The sequence below is a fragment of the Fulmarus glacialis genome, unplaced genomic scaffold (genome assembly GCF_000690835.1).
Source record: "Fulmarus glacialis isolate BGI_N327 unplaced genomic scaffold, ASM69083v1 scaffold10341, whole genome shotgun sequence".
Lineage (NCBI taxonomy): Eukaryota > Metazoa > Chordata > Aves > Procellariiformes > Procellariidae > Fulmarus > Fulmarus glacialis.
The window spans coordinates 1-17276 of record NW_009190869.1 but is presented as its reverse complement, the minus strand read 5'-3'; the positions used below and the strand labels follow the sequence as shown (position 1 = coordinate 17276).

Here is a 17276-nt window from a genome sequence, read left to right as displayed (position 1 = left end):
ATTCACACAAACGTGCATATGTGTGCATGTGTGTGTGTTTTAGTGTGTATGTTTATATTTATCCTATACCTTGGAAACACATTACTACCCTGCTTTGGGTAAAGTTATTACTATTAGCCCACCTCATATGGAAATATATAGATGTGAATTGAATTTAAAGAAAACTGCACGAAAGGGGGAAAAGCATTCCACAAGCATACAAATTCAATTCTCTACTGCCAAAGGAGACTCAGCCATCACACCTTCTGGTCACGCTTACTGACTCAGCTGATACTGGACTGGTCTTGAAAGTTTCCTTTAAAAACTTAGTTAAAAAAATAAATCGGAGGAATTGTTATACCATTTTTTAAAGACTTCACAGAATCTTGCCAGATAGAGATCTGGCAGTTATGTTTTCTGCTGTCATCAATTAGAAAAAAAAAGTGTCATTACTGAGAGAAAACCATCATATTAATGACACATGTGTGCTTAGTTACACCCTTACAAGCCTTAAAAGGAATCCAAGACACCACCAGCAAGAGTAAGCAGTGATGTAGAACTCTCACTTCAGAAGGAGCATTTTCAAGAAGTCTGAAAGTAAGATTATGCCTATTTACAAAGGGAATCTTTCTCATTAAACAGAATATAACATGAAAATTCCAGAATATCCTCAACAGATGCAGATCTAGAGAAGCATGTGTGGAAAAGAAAGGTTAGTAGCGGTGAGAGAATGCTCTCACCTACCTATCTACCCTTTAAAGGAAAGGAAAAAAAAAGGGGGGGGTTCTAACGCCAGAACTTTGTCCCATGTTAGACCCCAAGAAAAGTTAACTGCAACCAGCTGGCGTTTTGACAGAACCAGGACAGCTCTGCACAAATGGAAGATAAGGAGAGGTGTAAATCTAATTAGCATGAGAAAGAGGAATTCCCTTTGTGCCATCTCAACACAGATCTTTAAACTAAGCATTATCATGCAGCCTTTGTAGAAGGACAAGGGTGATACCACGTCTTTTAATGTGCTCATGACAGACAGTTATTGTCTAGTGAAATTCTATCAAGAAGTGTGAAAAGAATAAGAACTAGTGATTAGAGCACAGCATGGAAGCAAGGAATCCCAAATTCTATTTCCAGTTGCCACAGACTTGTCATGAGACCTTGAGTTTGTCATTTTATTTCTCTGGGCCTGTTTCTGGCTCTGCAAAGAGGAGATAATAGTAATTACCTACCTCCAGGGGGGAAGGAAAGGCTTAATTAACTCATGTTTATGAAGTGTTCTGTACTAAGCTCTGTTAGCACAGTAGTATTCTACCAATTATTAATTGAATATTGAACGTTTTTCCAGTTCTCCTGAAGACAGTTTCGTAAGTTCTTGTTGTCCCACATCTCCTTTTTTTTTTCCTCCTGTGAAGTTTTAGTCATATGACTAGAATTTGAGTCATCTCTTCTAATCAGGATTTTTCACTCTAAATACTTCTCCAGCTGTCAGAAGCACTATCCGAACAAAAGTCCCTCCAAAATAGAAAGTACTGATTTTGGTATAGTACTAAGTGTAAGAAAACACACCATCTTTAACATTTTCTTACCTCTATGCTGCTGATCAATTCTAAATATCTAAGGTCTCGTACCCTGGTAAATGCCTATTGAAAAGAAAAAAGAATAAAAAGAGTTAACTTGAAAAGCCAGAAAAATCTACAGAATATTGTTACGCATAAATCAAGTTGTCTTCATGCAAAGAGGACAGACAGAAATACGCTATGCTGAGGTTTGTATTTGTGTAGTCCCTAACCTGATGGACTCTGACTACAACTGGGGCCCCTGAGGCATTACAGTAAATAAGACAAGGGTACAATCCAAACAGCTTATTACGGAAAATAAACAGCAAAGGCAGGGACTAGTAGGTGTACGTACGTCAGTCCCCCAAGAAATACAAAAGGCCATTTAGAATATTATATACTTTTATTCTAGCTGTTTTATAGCTTTTCCATTTTGATGTGAGGCATGATACAGACAAGGAAATTTACAGAAACTATTACAAGGTAGAACATATAATTGATCGTATTGCCAAAGCATACTGCATATGCTCGTAGTTTTTATACCATTTTGAAAATTCAGTATGGAAGTAGCTCAGGGAGGGGAAAGGAAGTAAGACGAGGATAAAAGTACTGCAAGACAGTGTAGTATCTTTTGCAAATGGAGATAAATGTGCAACCCAAAGTCTCAAGTGGCAAAGTCACGTGCGATTTACAGCAGCTTAGCACTTATTCTTGACATGCATCAAAAAAATAGAAATTTAACTCTTTAGATCCCACATTCAAGACTTCTAACCAAACTAATGCGTAAGAGGGCATAGCATAGTCTGCTTACACCAGATTGGACTAGGAACTATGAGAGCCTTTAATGTCAAGAAGCTGCTTTTGTTCAAATTAATCCGCTCTAATTCTAAGAGGGCACTACTTTAAAATTCCACTTCACTTTCAGGCACTGAAAACTTCTTTTTAAGAAAATCTATTTGCATAAAGCCATCTATGAACTATTCTGATGCCTCCACTTAAGAAAAAAAGAAAAATAAAGCATTTAATTTCCTTTTAAAAAAGTCTGTTATTAAAAGATGCCTATCACAACAGGCCACTCCCTGCATATTTTTAGAATGTTTTTCTTTCATACAATATTCACGACATTGAACTCAGTTCGCCCTCTCTTATTTGAGAAAAGGTGGTGAAAGAAAATAGGGAAGTATTTCATGCAGGAGAAAACTCTGTTCTTCAGTATATGCCCATTTATAGACCACTCCCAAAACCAAGGCATTCCAGACAGAAAATGACTAAAATGATGACATCCTATCACCATTGCCTTCAAAGAACATTAGTACGTAAATAACAAAGAATACGAAACCTCCACATTTGAACTGAGGTTATCTTAAATACTTACAGGGAAAAAAGAATCAGTTTATAGCGTCGGGGAGGAATTAGGGGGGGAAAGTCAGCTAAGGCATTCTTTGCTGCCACCCGCTGGTCAGCAGCACCATTGAACAACTTTCCAGTTCTATTTCCCTCAAATTCATTAACGCATTTTCCAGCAGATAAAAGAAACCATTTTCTTTGCATTTAACACTTTGATTCAGAACATGGCATTTATCTAGAAAGGTAAATTCGATTTCAGTTTAAAACCTCACCTCAAGATCCTGAGTATATAACAAACCAACATTTTCTTTAGTATGTGGAATAACATATATTCACTAAAGACAATTAAGATAGTAACACAGGAACACCACTTTCTATTCCAGCTGTAACACATACATTATACACACACTATATATATATAAAAAATAAAACAAGCTTTCTGCTAAATAGGTAAATATCTGCTTTACCTTTTTAGCAGTTTCAAACTCCAGCCCTTCTAAGGCTTCCATGGCCAGTTCTTTCCAGTCAGTATCAGTTACTCCTAAACATGCAATTTGGTAGGCTTCTTTAAACATTTTTCGTTCCAGATATTGATACATGGGTGCAGACTGAGGATTTCCATTGAAAAACATGTATTAGAAAGCATAATACTGAGATATATTAGTGAAATTCTCTACATACATTGGGGAAAAAAAAATACTCCAATCACAACCATTACAAGTTCCACAGAGAATAAACATACATTTTTTGTATAATAGACAGAACAACATTCCAGGGTGATTATTATTGTATCTTTAGACAAGCTGAGTTAATTACATTCCAAACTCACCTGTCTTGAAATCTTCAGTTCCTTGCATATTAGGAAGCAGTTAAGAATGTGAATTCCTCTGAGTATTGTACATGCTAAATATGGTGTACAATGAGCTTTTTTTTTTTTTTTCTTTTAATACTACAGAAGCAGAGTAAAGGAGGGGGTAGTTTGTTCTCAAAGGCTAAAAGCATGAAAAGTGGCACAACAGCCCAGTGTGAAGCATCCCTGGAAATATTCAGACACCACAGGAAGAAGTATCATGAGGAAGTAACCCTTCTGTGCCAACACTGATGACAAAGCTGTTTTACCAAGACTGCACTTATTAAGCCCAAAGGACACTGACCTCAAGGACCTGCCCTAAAAGGGAATTCAAGGGAGAAACTGTCAACTGCAGGCTGACACAGATAGACTAAGGCTCAGGATCTGCAGCTACAGCTCGAACCCTTTGAACGAACAGGGAGCACTGCAGCTAGATTACCTTCAACTCTGGGTTTGCAACCAAAGACAGTATGCAGATTGATTTCTATGTTATTTTTATCAATTTAATCTGAAAATTGTATACTTTTTGGTACTCCCTCCCTCCCTCCAAAAGCATAGCTTTGAAAAAGCTGCCTCTGTGATACTTCACAATAATTTTGTGGCATAATGGTGGCTACGGCATGCCAAAGCCAGACAAAGAATGTACTAGGCCTGGTCGATCTCATGGCTGGCAACTACACTGGACAACCCAGAGCCTAATTAAGGATCTGCATAATGCCTCAGAGGAACAGACAGGGGTCTGTAACACAGGTATCCATTAGTTAATAAAAGCACATGGCACTTTTCCCTTCTTCATTGCCTCTCAGTTTCAAATCCTGCCCACACTTGGGTGCATCAAGTCAGAATCTTTTCCTTTTTTTGTTTTGTTTCCTGGACTGTTTTAGACTCTTTCATTGCTTCCCATAATGCAAAAAATAGCATTTTGTGGAAGGCAATATCTAAATTTAGATGATAAAGACTACATATGTACTATACATTCAGACTTACAGCTTAAATATTGCCTAAACACATCTAGATGAAGCAACGATAAGACAGTATTTTTCATAAGAAAAATGAAATTACAACTTGAGAAAAGATACATAGAGAGACTACAGTAAAAATACAGGAAGAGGTAACACCCGCACCATATCTTCATCTTTGCTTTTAGATTATGTGCATTTGCAAGTAGAAAGAATTAGAAACAAGAATCAACAATGGAAAAAAGGAAGTCGGCTTAATTAATGCCAAATAAACAAAAATAAAATATATCATGCAATATAACTTAAATAACAATGAAGAAAGTGTGAACTGCAATCATTTGGTAATGGAATAAGAGTAAATCTCAGAAAAGCTTTTCACTTCTTAAACACTGACGTTTACGAAATGTAAAGTTAACGAGATTAAAGGATTACCTGCGGAACTTCAACAGCTGACATAGAAAACACATGAAGACAGAAGATCTTGGAGCCGTTGTAACCCACAACAAAGCCTTGAAGTTTTTGCTGATGGACAGGGAAGTTACTAGCTTTGATATTAAGGTAACCCCCTCCAGAAAAGCAAAGCATATCCTCACACTGTGTATTCCAAGCCACGCTATTAGCATTGGGTTCCTAAAGAGCAAAATAACTCATGATTACAAAAGATGCAATCACATCTTCTTTCCTAACAAATATGCATCCTTCAGGTAGAACATTTGACCTATTATAGCCTGGCTGTACACACACACTTCTTATTTATGTTTGTAATATTCTAAAGCCTCGTATATTCCTAAACAGATTTACAGGAACATATTTTACATTTTAATGAACAGCTGTAATTGTCTTTCCTTTGTTTTGTATTTACTAATGATCTATACTATCAAACTGTGTAGAACATAATACAAAATTCCACAATAATACAGTTAGTTAGCGAGCACATTTAATTGATCACTTTTCTGCCCATTACAAAAAGAAAGTTACAGACCCTATCTTTGTAGCACTTCATACTTTCTATCCAGTGTTCTCTGCAAACATTTCATCAACATTAATGAGTGAATCCTTAGAGTGACTGCTAAACTGCCAGTGAAGAGAGAATTATCATTATCCGTTTTATGGTCTGGGAATACACGATGAACAAAGAAGTTTAGGCTTTAATTCTGTTCGTACTAATGATAGAGCCAAAATGCTCATTAACTGTAATGCTTCAAAGGGAACCAGGACAGAGCTCTAAAACTGAAAAGGTCACATGTTTAAGTGCTCTTTATTCAGCTGTTGCTCACATATCATCTGTCTTCTAATTCCTTGTCTTCCATCTGTAAAAGGGTAGTTTCGATAGAGAAACAGATCATAGTTAAATCCTACAAAATGTGATTAATGGCTTAAATGACAGTTATATGAATTTCTGCACAGCAACGCCTTTGGTATGTTCTGTGCTCCAAATCACTTCCTGCCCCCCCTCCCCCTTTTAAAAACAAACAAACAAACTTTGAATTTTACCTGAAACAACAACTCTTTGGTATGAATATCATACACTAGGCAGGTGTCGTTTTCATCAACCACTGCCAGCTTGTTTCGGGATGCACTCATATCCAGACAGCGCACAGCTGTGGATTGCTTCAACAGGACTATTGCGAAGACATTATCAACAAATATCTTCAGAATCTAGACATATTTGAAACAAAATTCAGTCCATCCATTTTTATTCCTAAAACTAGAAATAGCATAGCAGGTACAAACTTTAATGCTGTTTAAAACATGTAATTGCATTTTTTTCCAGAGATAAACTGTGCATTAAAATTAAGGAAACGCTTTCAATTTGAGGTATCTTGAAAAGACTTGTTTACACAACATACTCTAGGTTGCAAGCCTATATAAATAAATCTATGCTATACATCCTGGATTTTTTAATGCTCCACTAGTTAAACAATTATATTAATATAATACTATAGGAATATATAGCATAGATACAGAAGACAAAGGATCTCAACTTCCTCTCTATTCCTGTTCTCTATATCAATACCTCTGAGCTCCAGTTTGAAATTTTCAGCTGCTAAATAGCTTATGCAATAGACAGCAATTTCACCTCTAGAACATCCACACCTTCACAAGTGGTCATCAGAAGTGTACACACACACCCCCCAACCCTCACTAAAGACAAACTCTCCCTCAGTTCACCAAGAACTCCATTTTTGTCAGTTGTTCCTAACAACTTATGGGCTTTAGACAAAGTTAAACATATTTTTATGAATTTTACAGCCAGAGAATGTGAAAGATAGGAGTAATTAGTTTTTAGTCACAAGATGAGACTCTGTCAAATAAAATTCTAGGTTGTAAAAGAGCATGCTGCTCCTAAGATCTCCCCCTAAGAGCACAGAACAGTTTTTATTTGCAGTGAAAAGACACACACCAGACATTACGTGTTACCTGACCATTCTTTAGACCAACTAAGAGGCCTTCTCTTCCTGGAGGTCCTCCAATTACTTTAATATAACGAATAAGAGATTCCATCAGCCATTCTCGTTCTTTAATGCCACTAAACGAGAGGCACTGCAATCTTTTCTCCTGAAGACACAATAACATACAAAATACTGCAGGGAGGCAAAGATAACACCCTGTGTCTTTGGTGTGCTATGTTTATACCTATATTAGCATGTGTGCCTATTGTACATTTAAAATCATAAAGTCAAACAGTCAATTTAACAGGGCGAATTCTTTAAGGTTTTTCAATGCTATGAACAAACAAACAAAACCAAAACCCCCCACCTTTTTCTAGTAGTTCAGCCCCACCCAAAAGTTCCCCTGGATTATGTACTTTATCAAATTCACTACAGAGACTGTTTTACTGAAACAGAGCCACCTGTGGCATGCCACAGCTATTGCTTAGAAGTATGTCAGTGCTGCACATTACAACAGCACTACACATTGGTACCTTGGGGAAAAACTGTAATAGATACACAGGACAATCTTTTCCTACCAGCTATTTGGACAGCTATCTTAAGTCTGAATGCACCCCAAGACTACTCTAGATTTTAAGGCACATACCTGGCACAAAATAATGTGATCTGAACATACAACCAGCAAGTTGCATTCAAATTTTTTCACTATCTTTTCCTTCACCCGATAATACATATCTGAAGAATCATCCGAGTATAACTCGTAAATCAAGATTTTCTCTGGCATCTGGATTGCTAATCTGTTTTTGTAGATTGCAATTTTCTTTACAAGCTCTCTGCCTTTTATTCTAACTAGAGAGAAAAAACACAAAAACAATACAGTATAGGCTGACACAAAAATAATGGATACAGAAATCAGAAAACTTACTAATACATTAAAATTGAATCTTTCTAAAGCACCTCTAAAATTAAAATCAGATTCCTGCTCAAATATCTTTGTTGTTCTGCATTTATGTAATCTACTATCCCCATCACAATTTATGACTCTCTAACAGCACATTCTGGAGCAATACTTTGATTCCTTGCCATAAAAAGCCAGTGGATACGAAGAAACAAAATCAGCACAAACCCTTGAGGCTGCAAGTAAGGGGAAAAAAAAAAACAACAAATATGATGTACAGTATTTTTATCTTATTCGCAGAGATTAAAACTTTATCTTAAAAGCCTCTGCCCCTCCCAATGTCATTTCAAATCCCCACATCTTTCATTAAGCTTGTCAGTGCTGATCCTCCAGAATCCAAGTTTGCACTCTAATCCTGCAAACAATATTCCTCAGTTTTACTGTCAAAGTGACAACAATCTGTCTGATACATACAGCATAGATTCCAAGTGTCCTGATGGATATTAATTAAAAAAACAAAACAAAACAGACTGAGAATGAAGCTTTGGCCTGACTGCAAGTGTGAAATTACCTTTTTGTTCAGTGATGAGGTGTTGGACAATAACATCAGTCATGCTGTCTCTGTAAGCATAGCGATCTTTATAAAGGCCATGAACAGTGCTGAAAATCAACTGATAAAAGGATATTGTTCCATCTTGGCATCCTACTGCCTGAACACAAGAAAATAATTTTAGTTAATTGGTACCCGTAGGTGAGAATTGGCAAAATGTGTAGTATTTATATGAACATTATGCTCCTCTTCCTGCATAATGTATAGATTGATACCAATTACAGCCTACTTGTACTTAAACAGTGGTAAAAGTGCGATGCAAAATGAGGACTGATCTCATCATAGACCATAGAGACCACCATATTGGGCATGTGGGGTTTGGTCTGGGTTTATTTTGTTGGGTTTTTTTTTTTTTTTTGGTGGGTGTGGGGTTTTTGTGGGGGTTTTTTGGTGGGGCGGGGGAGGGGGGCTGGTTGTTTTTGTTTGTTTTTAAATTCGCTCTGTATCTCTTCACATTTGTACACTGATACAGAGTGCAGCATTTATGGCTAACAGTTGCCTTGTCTGCATTTTCCACAAGGTGTAATGCTAGAAACTCAAAAAGATTGAACATTTTTCTCCCATCATGGAATTATGGGAAGTCAACCTAGAAGTTATTAGCTGCCATTTCTTCTTCTTTTCCCTCCTCTTTCTTAATCAAAATGCAGCAAATGTCTTACCATCTGAAAATATTTGTTATGCTTATTTACAGTCCTCTTACAACCCAAGTTTTACTTCTGTAGGATATTTTTAATTTCTGTGGTAGTTCTAGGACCTCACTAGGCACTGCTTAGGTTCTGCTGCCTCAGTAAGAATGTCTAGACTAAGCAACTGAGTTTGAAATTTATGGTCTTACCTTATATGACAAATTGTCTGTGAAAATGTCAGAGAAATGTTCCTACTCACCACATAGTTGGAGTCTGGTTTAACTTTGCATGTCCACACCCAACTGCTTTGCTCTCCTATGCTACCAAGACGCACGCCATCCTTTGTGAAGAGGGAAACTTGTTTATCTGAACCTCCCAATAAAATATACTCTCCTTTAGTAAAATAGCTAACACAGCAAGGATCAAAATTGAGCATTGTGTCCTTCCCAATCTACCAGGGGGGAAAGAAAAAAAAAAAAAAAAAAATCAAGAACATTAACAAAAGGATCATTTAATATTTTCCCAAGGCAACAAGTGCCAACACTGATACCATTCTTCTTATCTCTCCAGCCATGCACAACTTTTCAATACCCCAGAACCACTGGCTATATTAAGATTCCCAAAGGCAGTTCTAAAATACATCCAAGAATCCCTCCAGTCCCAAACCAGTCTACTCGGAATGCAAGCAACTCACAAAACCCCCTTTAACCAGTTGGGAAAAAAAAAGATGTCCTCTACAGACCAGTAAACCACATCATAAAAGTCAGCAAAGTGTAAGGGCTTTAATACAAGAATTGTAAGACAGCAGCTGAGTTGCCATGGGAGAAACAAGAGCTGAAGAAAAAGATGGTTAAAAAAAAGCAGACTCAAAAGGTTGGGAAAACAGAAAACATTTAATGTAGCCAATAAAGCACTAGTATACAAACACTTTGAATATAGGGCACAAAACAAAATCAAAAATACCCTGCCATTCTTGAATGCACTTTCTAAAACATACCTGTTTGCCACTAAGCTGGTAAAAGGAAAGTTTCTGACCCCAGTCTGCCACAGCTAAAACATCATTGCGTTCATCTCTAACAAAAAAAAGAAAAAAATTATAGTATAGTAATAAATTCTACAGCGATTTATTAATGAATTTCTTAGAGCAATAGAACCAAGTAATGGGATAGCAGAATTTACTTCATATTACTCTTTAAAAAACCACAAACTGAAAGGACAGCATGCACATCTTGCCATTTAAAACTGAGGAAGACAGCTTGGAGACACAAAAGAAAAAAAATCAGTCTCCTTTACAGGAATAACTGCAAAGCTTGATGTATCACTTCACATACAGCTATATAAGCAGTGGGTACAGAGAAGCTAATGGTCCCTTAAACAGATGAAGCACCTGGGCCCAGATTCTGATCTTAGCTACAGTAGTACAAAGCCATCATAACATCAAAGTCAATACAGCTGAGCAAGAGTGAACTACAATTATCAGTGTAAGGCAGGGGGGAAAAAAAATTGTTCATGTGAGACCAGCAACAGACCGAGGAAAGGCTTCAGGTCTCAAATTCGTTAACTTTGGTCCTCTGACATGATCTGTTCAGCTTGGAGCAAAACATGAGAGTCACCTTCTCCACAGCTTTTTCCATAGGAAAAAGGGAGATGGTAATCTGAACATTCTGCTGCAAATAATGCCTCTAGCCATAAACGGAACAAAAAGAAAACAGACAAAAAAACTAATGAAAAGCTAACTGTTTAGTAAGCACCCTCCCTCTGCTCAATGCTTGATGCATGAACCTGTGGGGAAAAGCAACATGCTGTCACATACTTAAGAACTATCTCATAATGAACACATACTAGCAGAATAAATTAAGACTATATAGGCAACTATTAATCTAGAATTTCCTAACTTTTGAATATCCGATTTTGTACCCTGCATAATACTCTCTGCCCTTGGTCCTTTTTGTAAATTACTTTTCTACATAATACAGATATATGTGTTCCTTTGAAGTTTCACTCACAAGTTGAAATCCATAGAGGTCTCTTCTTCCTCATGGTCTTCTCCCTCTGTCTGACTATACTGCCTACTGCCAGGCCTGGATTTCAGTACTGGTATCTCCTCTAAATAGCTGTGAACTGACTCCTCTTGTTGATCTGCTCTACTCCAAAAATTCTCCCATCTACTGCAATAGCAATTGTTTATTCACATATTTGGGACAATAGTTCCTCTGAAGTGAAAAAACAGCTCCCCTCTCCCCCAATCCAAACAGAATCCAAACAGAACACCCACCCCCCAAAAAAACCAAAACAAAATAATACAAAAGAAAAAAGAAATGTTTCTTGAGATCTGGTGAGGCCGCACCTCGAATCCTGTGTTCAGTTTTGCACCCCTCACTACAAGAAGGACACTGAGGTGCTGAAGCGTGTCCAGAGAAGGGCAACGAAGCTGGTGAAGGGTCTGGAGCGGCTGAGGGAACTGGGGCTGTTTAGCCTGGAGAAGAGGAGGCTGAGGGAGACCTCATCGCGCTCTACAACTACCTGAAAGGAGGTTGTAGTGAGGTGGGGGTTGGTCTCTTCTGCCAGTAAGAAGTGATAGGATGAGAAGAAATGGCCTGAAGTTGTGCCAGGGGACGTTTAGATTGGATGTTAGGAAAAATGTCTTCACCGAAAGGGTTGTCAAGGATTGGAACAGGCTGCCCAGGGAAGTGGCTGAGTCGCCATCGCTGGAGGTATTTAAAAGACGTAGATGTGGTGCTTCGGGACATGGTTTAGTGGTGGACTTGGCAGTGCTAGGTTAATGGTTGGACTCAATGATCTTAAAGTCTTTTCCAACCTAAATAATTCTATAATCTAAGCAGAACTTGTTCCCATTTTCTCCATTCAATTAAAGACTGTCAGCAAAGCCAAACCCCCAATACATAATCTCTTAAAAAAAGGTAACGTACATGGCATTAATCTGTTTCAGCAGGGATAAAAGTCAAGCCTTTCTGCAACCAATAAGCCAAGGATTATCTACTCAGCATGAAAAAAGGAAGGATGAAATTATTTACCTGGATGGATTCCAACAAATTGACCATATTGGAGATGAAGCACCCCCTGTACGCTCTATTTTAACTTTCTCTTCGCCATTTTTATTCCTTATGCTGACAATGCCGTTGAACATCCCCAAAGCAAGGTACTGGCCATCATTTGTCCAGCTGATAAAACACACATACTGAAGAGCAAACTACTAAAAACAAGCAGCAGGAAGGTAGGATGGTACAGCATAGTCAAATAGGGATGATAGATTGAAATATACTTCTAAGAGAGTTCTGGGAGATAGCCAGTAATCCTACAGTTTGTTTATGCATCTAAATCCACATATAAGGCAACAGCATGCACTACAGCAAGAACATTTTATTATATACACAGAAATAAAAAAAAAAAATTAAGCTATCATCTGCTTGCAATACTTCTAACATGTGCTAAGTAACAGATACATTTTTGGGGATGATAGTAGACCAGACTGTTTTAAAAGCCACATTTAGAACACTGATCAGATAAAACTGCATGGCACTGGGACAGGGGAGACCTGGTTTCTATTCTTGTCTCTTATTCTTGTAGTTAGATGGATGACTTTACACAAATTAATGTACCCTTGCTTCAGGTTCCCCATAATGGTGTATCTCCTTCTACTGAAAATACCAACAACACAGAAGACGAACAGCTCTATGAACAAAAAGTATAATTATTTTTCCTCATTTTATTGTTATTGCACAAGATGGCTAAATAGAGGGAGAGAGAAGTTAAGACACTTGCTCAAGACCAGAACACCTCTCTGACACTTTCAGAGGAATTCAGTTACAAACAGTACCAAATAAAAACCAAAACCCAAACCCTTTGCTATTAAAAAAAAAAAAAAAACAGAAGGAAAAAAAAAAGAGCTCTCTTGGAGAAGACTACACAAGAAAGAACAAATCATTTTTGATAAATATTAGTCATCTTCCTACTGAAGCATTATAAACGCTACTCAGATATTTTAATGATTAGAATGGCAAAGCAGCACAAAGTACACAACGCTACTGAACAGCAAGGTAGGAGAGCCTATCTCATACTACTAGCTACTGTCTCCGCCTACCTTGAACTATTTTACTTGATTTTTTTTTTTCTTTAAGCTTGCATATTATTTTGTATTGAAACTAACTTAAATGACACAGGTAATCCTTAAAACTTACCTACAGCAAGTAATCTTACTGCTAGTTTTATGTTTAGAGACTGACTTCTGTTCAGGAGACCACAAGCCTTGATTAAAGCAAACAGAAAGCCAAAGTAAATTACAAGTAAGCATTTACCAGTGTTCAGATTAGAAACTAATATTGTCAGAAAACTCAGTTGGGACTTCAGAGAGATCAAAGTCTCATCCACTGGTAGAAGGACATTTAATACATATTATTTATCAGTAAATGAGGAAAAAAAATCCACCTAAATAATACAGAGGGTGTCTCTGCAAAAAATCATAGTAACAAAGTAGTACATACTGTGGCACCTCACTACACAGTCCTTTCCAACGGAGTTTAAGTAATTTAAGTAAGTATCTAATGTTGCTTAACTTTAAGTAGCTTTATATCTCATCTCTTCTGGATATAAAGAACTGTACCTATCTGTAGTTAGCTTAGCTATACAATTTTAATAGAATTTACTGGCTTAATGGAAAAGTTAGAGGAAGAAGACATACCAAAATCACTGGAAGAGCAGGATGCCAACTGATGAGTAAGAGGATTGTATGAAACACACTGTATAGAGTCATTATGCCTAGAATGAAGTTGCAATCATATTTCAATAAATCATTCTTAAATGCCCCCTCTTCTGACTTTCAGCAAGATAGCTGAAAGGTTTACCAGATGCCAGAAATAATTTGATCAGTTTATATTACATCAAATTAACTTGCAATTACTGTAAACTAAATCAGTAATAAAACTTTAAAAAATTGTCTCTAAGTGGCAGGATTCACTGTATTTCATCAAGATTAGCTAAAAATGTACGTAGATGGTGGTTTGTGAAATCCGATTAAAGGTTATATCCAAATTCTAAAACAAGTATGCTTGTGTATGCTCCTAGTAGTACACTAGCTTGTGCACACTAACTAGTAATAAATGTACACACACATTCAGAAACAGAATTTGAAGATGTTGCTTAAGAGAAATGACATAAAAACAAAGCCAGAAGAAAGATCAAAATATACCGAAAGTACCAAACCTTATCTTTAGTTTGGTCTTTGAACTAGAATTATATTGATTTTATTATACAAGATCAGAGTCATAGTGTTTCATTTTATTTCGATCTATACAGAGTTTCCCCAGTTCTCTGCCAGCCCTCTAAATTCAGAGATTTATCTAGACTGCCCACCCTCTTTTATGCCTTTAATTGCCCTCCTGCCTCATTCAGATACTTCGACTGTTCTTTTCCTCCTCCCTCTCCTATTACCCACTCACTAGCATTTTCTCTGACCTCAATCAACCTTCTTCCAAATCTAACAGCATGTACTCTTTGACAGCAGAAGTGCATAATCAAAGTCTGTTTCTGAGAGGCACAGAATTGAAAGGCATCACTTACGTGTATTTCAGAATTCCTTCTAACTTTGAAGTCCAAATTATCACACTTTTATCAGCTGAGCCAGATGCGAAACGTTTGCCTAGGAATTAAATATAATTCAAATCCTACACATACAAGAATCACTTTAACTCCAAATATTCAATCAAACAGAGAGCAAGAAGTTCTTGAACTTAACAAGGCTCAAGTAATAAAGGGCCTAACACCGCAAGTGTCTTGATGTGACTGCGCTTCTCCAACTACTTGAAACTCCCATGACTTTATTTTGTTGTTCCCACAGAGAGCACCTCACTAAAGCCCAGCCATACAAGCAAGTAAGCCAGTCTTTCCAACACTGTCAGTCACAGGTTAGAGATTTGTGTTAGTAATGTCAAGGGAAAAATCGTACATTTTCACAGGTATCCCCTATAACTTAAACAGTAGTATTTGAGCGAAAGTCCTTTGAGTCCCCACACATTAAGTCCCGACAGAATGAGAATCAGAGGCAATGAAAGAACTGGAAGCAGAATAAGGCCTGTAGTGTGCGTGGTAATGTGTGAAGGATTAGAAGATCGGGAAGCTTTGGGATAGAGGAACTACGGGAATAAAAATCAGAGGCAGGTGGAGTACTAGAAAGAAGGGTGAGCCTTCTCCATACTCCACAGATATAAACTTCACCACCACTGAAGTAGAAGGGGAGGGGAAGTGGGGACTACAGTTCTTGGATTAACAGGTAGCCTTAGATGTGAAAATACGGTACTTCTGCATGTAGCATTTGTTCAAACTCTCAGTTAGAAAACAAACAAACAAGACACCAGCACTCACACAGATGTTCAAAATACTGTTACTGAAACAACCCCGATTTCTCTATTTATCAATTGGCTATAAGAAATGGAAGATACGCACTTTACAAACCAGACTAACAAAGCCCCCCAAAGTGATACTTTACCATCTTTAGCATAAGCCACACAGTATACAGTGTCCTTATGTCCTTTCAAAGGCTGAATTAAGGTTCCATCAGAAGTATCATATACCTATTTAAACAGGGGGAAAATAAAAACAAACATACAAAGAAAAAAAACACCCATAAAAATCTTCCAGTGAGGACTAGGATATAAAATTACTGAAGGCCAACAAGATTATACACTTTCTTTTGTGTTTACTTTTTTGCATAGCATGCAGTCCATGCGAGACAAAACATTTTAAAGCGTAGAAGCAGCTTTCCTTAACTTAATACTTCTCGGAATGAAAGAAGACTCAGTATTAGAAAATTACATGCACAAAAGATTTCCAAACACCTCATTTGGCCAGCTTGTTTTACTTCTCTGCCTTCTTTCCCCGCATTAGATGCTTAAACATAATAAAGTACTGGAAAGGACCATCACTAAATATACCATTCTGCGAGCACTGGAAATAATAAAGCCAGCTGTCCTGCAGTTCTGAGCTGCATTTCTATAATCGTGCCATCCATCCATCCATCCCTGCAGTTTCTACACCTGCCCCATCTGAAAGCTTCGCAGGAACTGCGATTAGCGTGGTCCTGAGCTGCTCTTGCTGATGGGTTAGCAGCAAGCAAGCATACCCAGGGAACTGCAAAAAGTTATAGCTGAAGCTTCTCACAAAGTAGGGACATCAATTTGAGTTTCTTTCCCCTGTTCCTAGAGATTTGCATGAAACTTGTAACGATGCAGTATTTGTATACCATGCTACCGTGCTAAGTTTGGATACAGAGTAATAGATTTCAAACCACGAGGCGAGGTGCAAGAGGTACGAGATGACACAAGTAACTTAAATCTCATTACTTTTGGAAATAGAGCTTAAAACTTGGTAATAAACATTAAAAAGCTTCAAAACACTTTACAGTTAGCCTGCATTAATATGTATGTAGATATGAGGCTGGACTAGGAGAGATAAAAGGATTTTCAATAGGTTATATTCATAAGTTAATGTGAAAGAAATTATATTCATACAGCTGTAAATGCATGAGGGGAAAAAAAAAAGTTTCCCTACCAGCAGTCTATTTCCAGCAGCAATTATCAATTGAGTCCCATCCGGTTTGAATGCAAGATCATAAATACTACAGAAAAAAAAAAGCAAGTGCCCCCCCCCCCCAAAAAAAACCCGTATTAGTAGGCAGAAAATATACTTCCTTTAATGTCAAAGATGCCACATAGCAAAAATTCTTAATTGCATACTTGAGAGTATATCTGATTCCTGAGAAAACTCCCCAAACAAGAAGACCCCTCTGTGACCGCCTCCCCGCGCTCAGGAAGAAGCCCCAGCACTGGCCACCATCCAGGCTCCGGGCCGCAACATAGACGGGCGGGAGGTTTGGAAGAAGCCCGCAGCGGCCCCCTTGGAGGCAGAACCACACAAACACAGCCGCAGGCTGCTGGCCTTTGGCTAAATGTAAAGTCAAAAACGCAGAAACAGCCCCCAGGAAGACTCCGCGTTACTGGATCACCGGTATCAACCACGAGGCCACAGGAACCCAGCTGCTCCTGCCCG

General features: G+C 37.8%; 1 protein-coding gene across 3 annotated transcripts in view; it reads right to left on the bottom strand.

Moving 5' to 3' along the window:
• Positions 1 to 16838, bottom strand: part of IFT122 (intraflagellar transport 122) — a 32778-nt gene extending 15940 nt beyond the window's left edge. Inside the window, exons 1-16 of one of the 3 annotated variants that reach the window (XM_009586461.1) lie at positions 16779 to 16838; positions 15718 to 15802; positions 14793 to 14871; positions 13915 to 13991; positions 13415 to 13481; positions 12251 to 12397; positions 11222 to 11383; positions 10213 to 10288; positions 9471 to 9666; positions 8551 to 8685; positions 7728 to 7930; positions 7110 to 7247; positions 6183 to 6347; positions 5121 to 5318; positions 3347 to 3487; positions 1563 to 1616 (exon numbers count right to left, since the gene is read on the bottom strand). In XM_009586461.1, the coding sequence (XP_009584756.1) occupies positions 1563 to 1616; positions 3347 to 3487; positions 5121 to 5318; positions 6183 to 6347; positions 7110 to 7247; positions 7728 to 7930; positions 8551 to 8685; positions 9471 to 9666; positions 10213 to 10288; positions 11222 to 11383; positions 12251 to 12363 (1581 nt within the window). In that variant the 5' untranslated portion in view covers positions 12364 to 12397; positions 13415 to 13481; positions 13915 to 13991; ... (1 more) ...; positions 15718 to 15802; positions 16779 to 16838. The remainder of the gene's footprint in view (positions 1 to 1562; positions 1617 to 3346; positions 3488 to 5120; positions 5319 to 6182; positions 6348 to 7109; positions 7248 to 7727; positions 7931 to 8550; positions 8686 to 9470; positions 9667 to 10212; positions 10289 to 11221; positions 11384 to 12250; positions 12398 to 13414; positions 13482 to 13914; positions 13992 to 14792; positions 14872 to 15717; positions 15803 to 16778) is intronic. The other 2 variants (XM_009586462.1, XM_009586463.1) reach the window with 2 other exon arrangements.
• Positions 16839 to 17276: the final 438 nt, after the last annotated feature.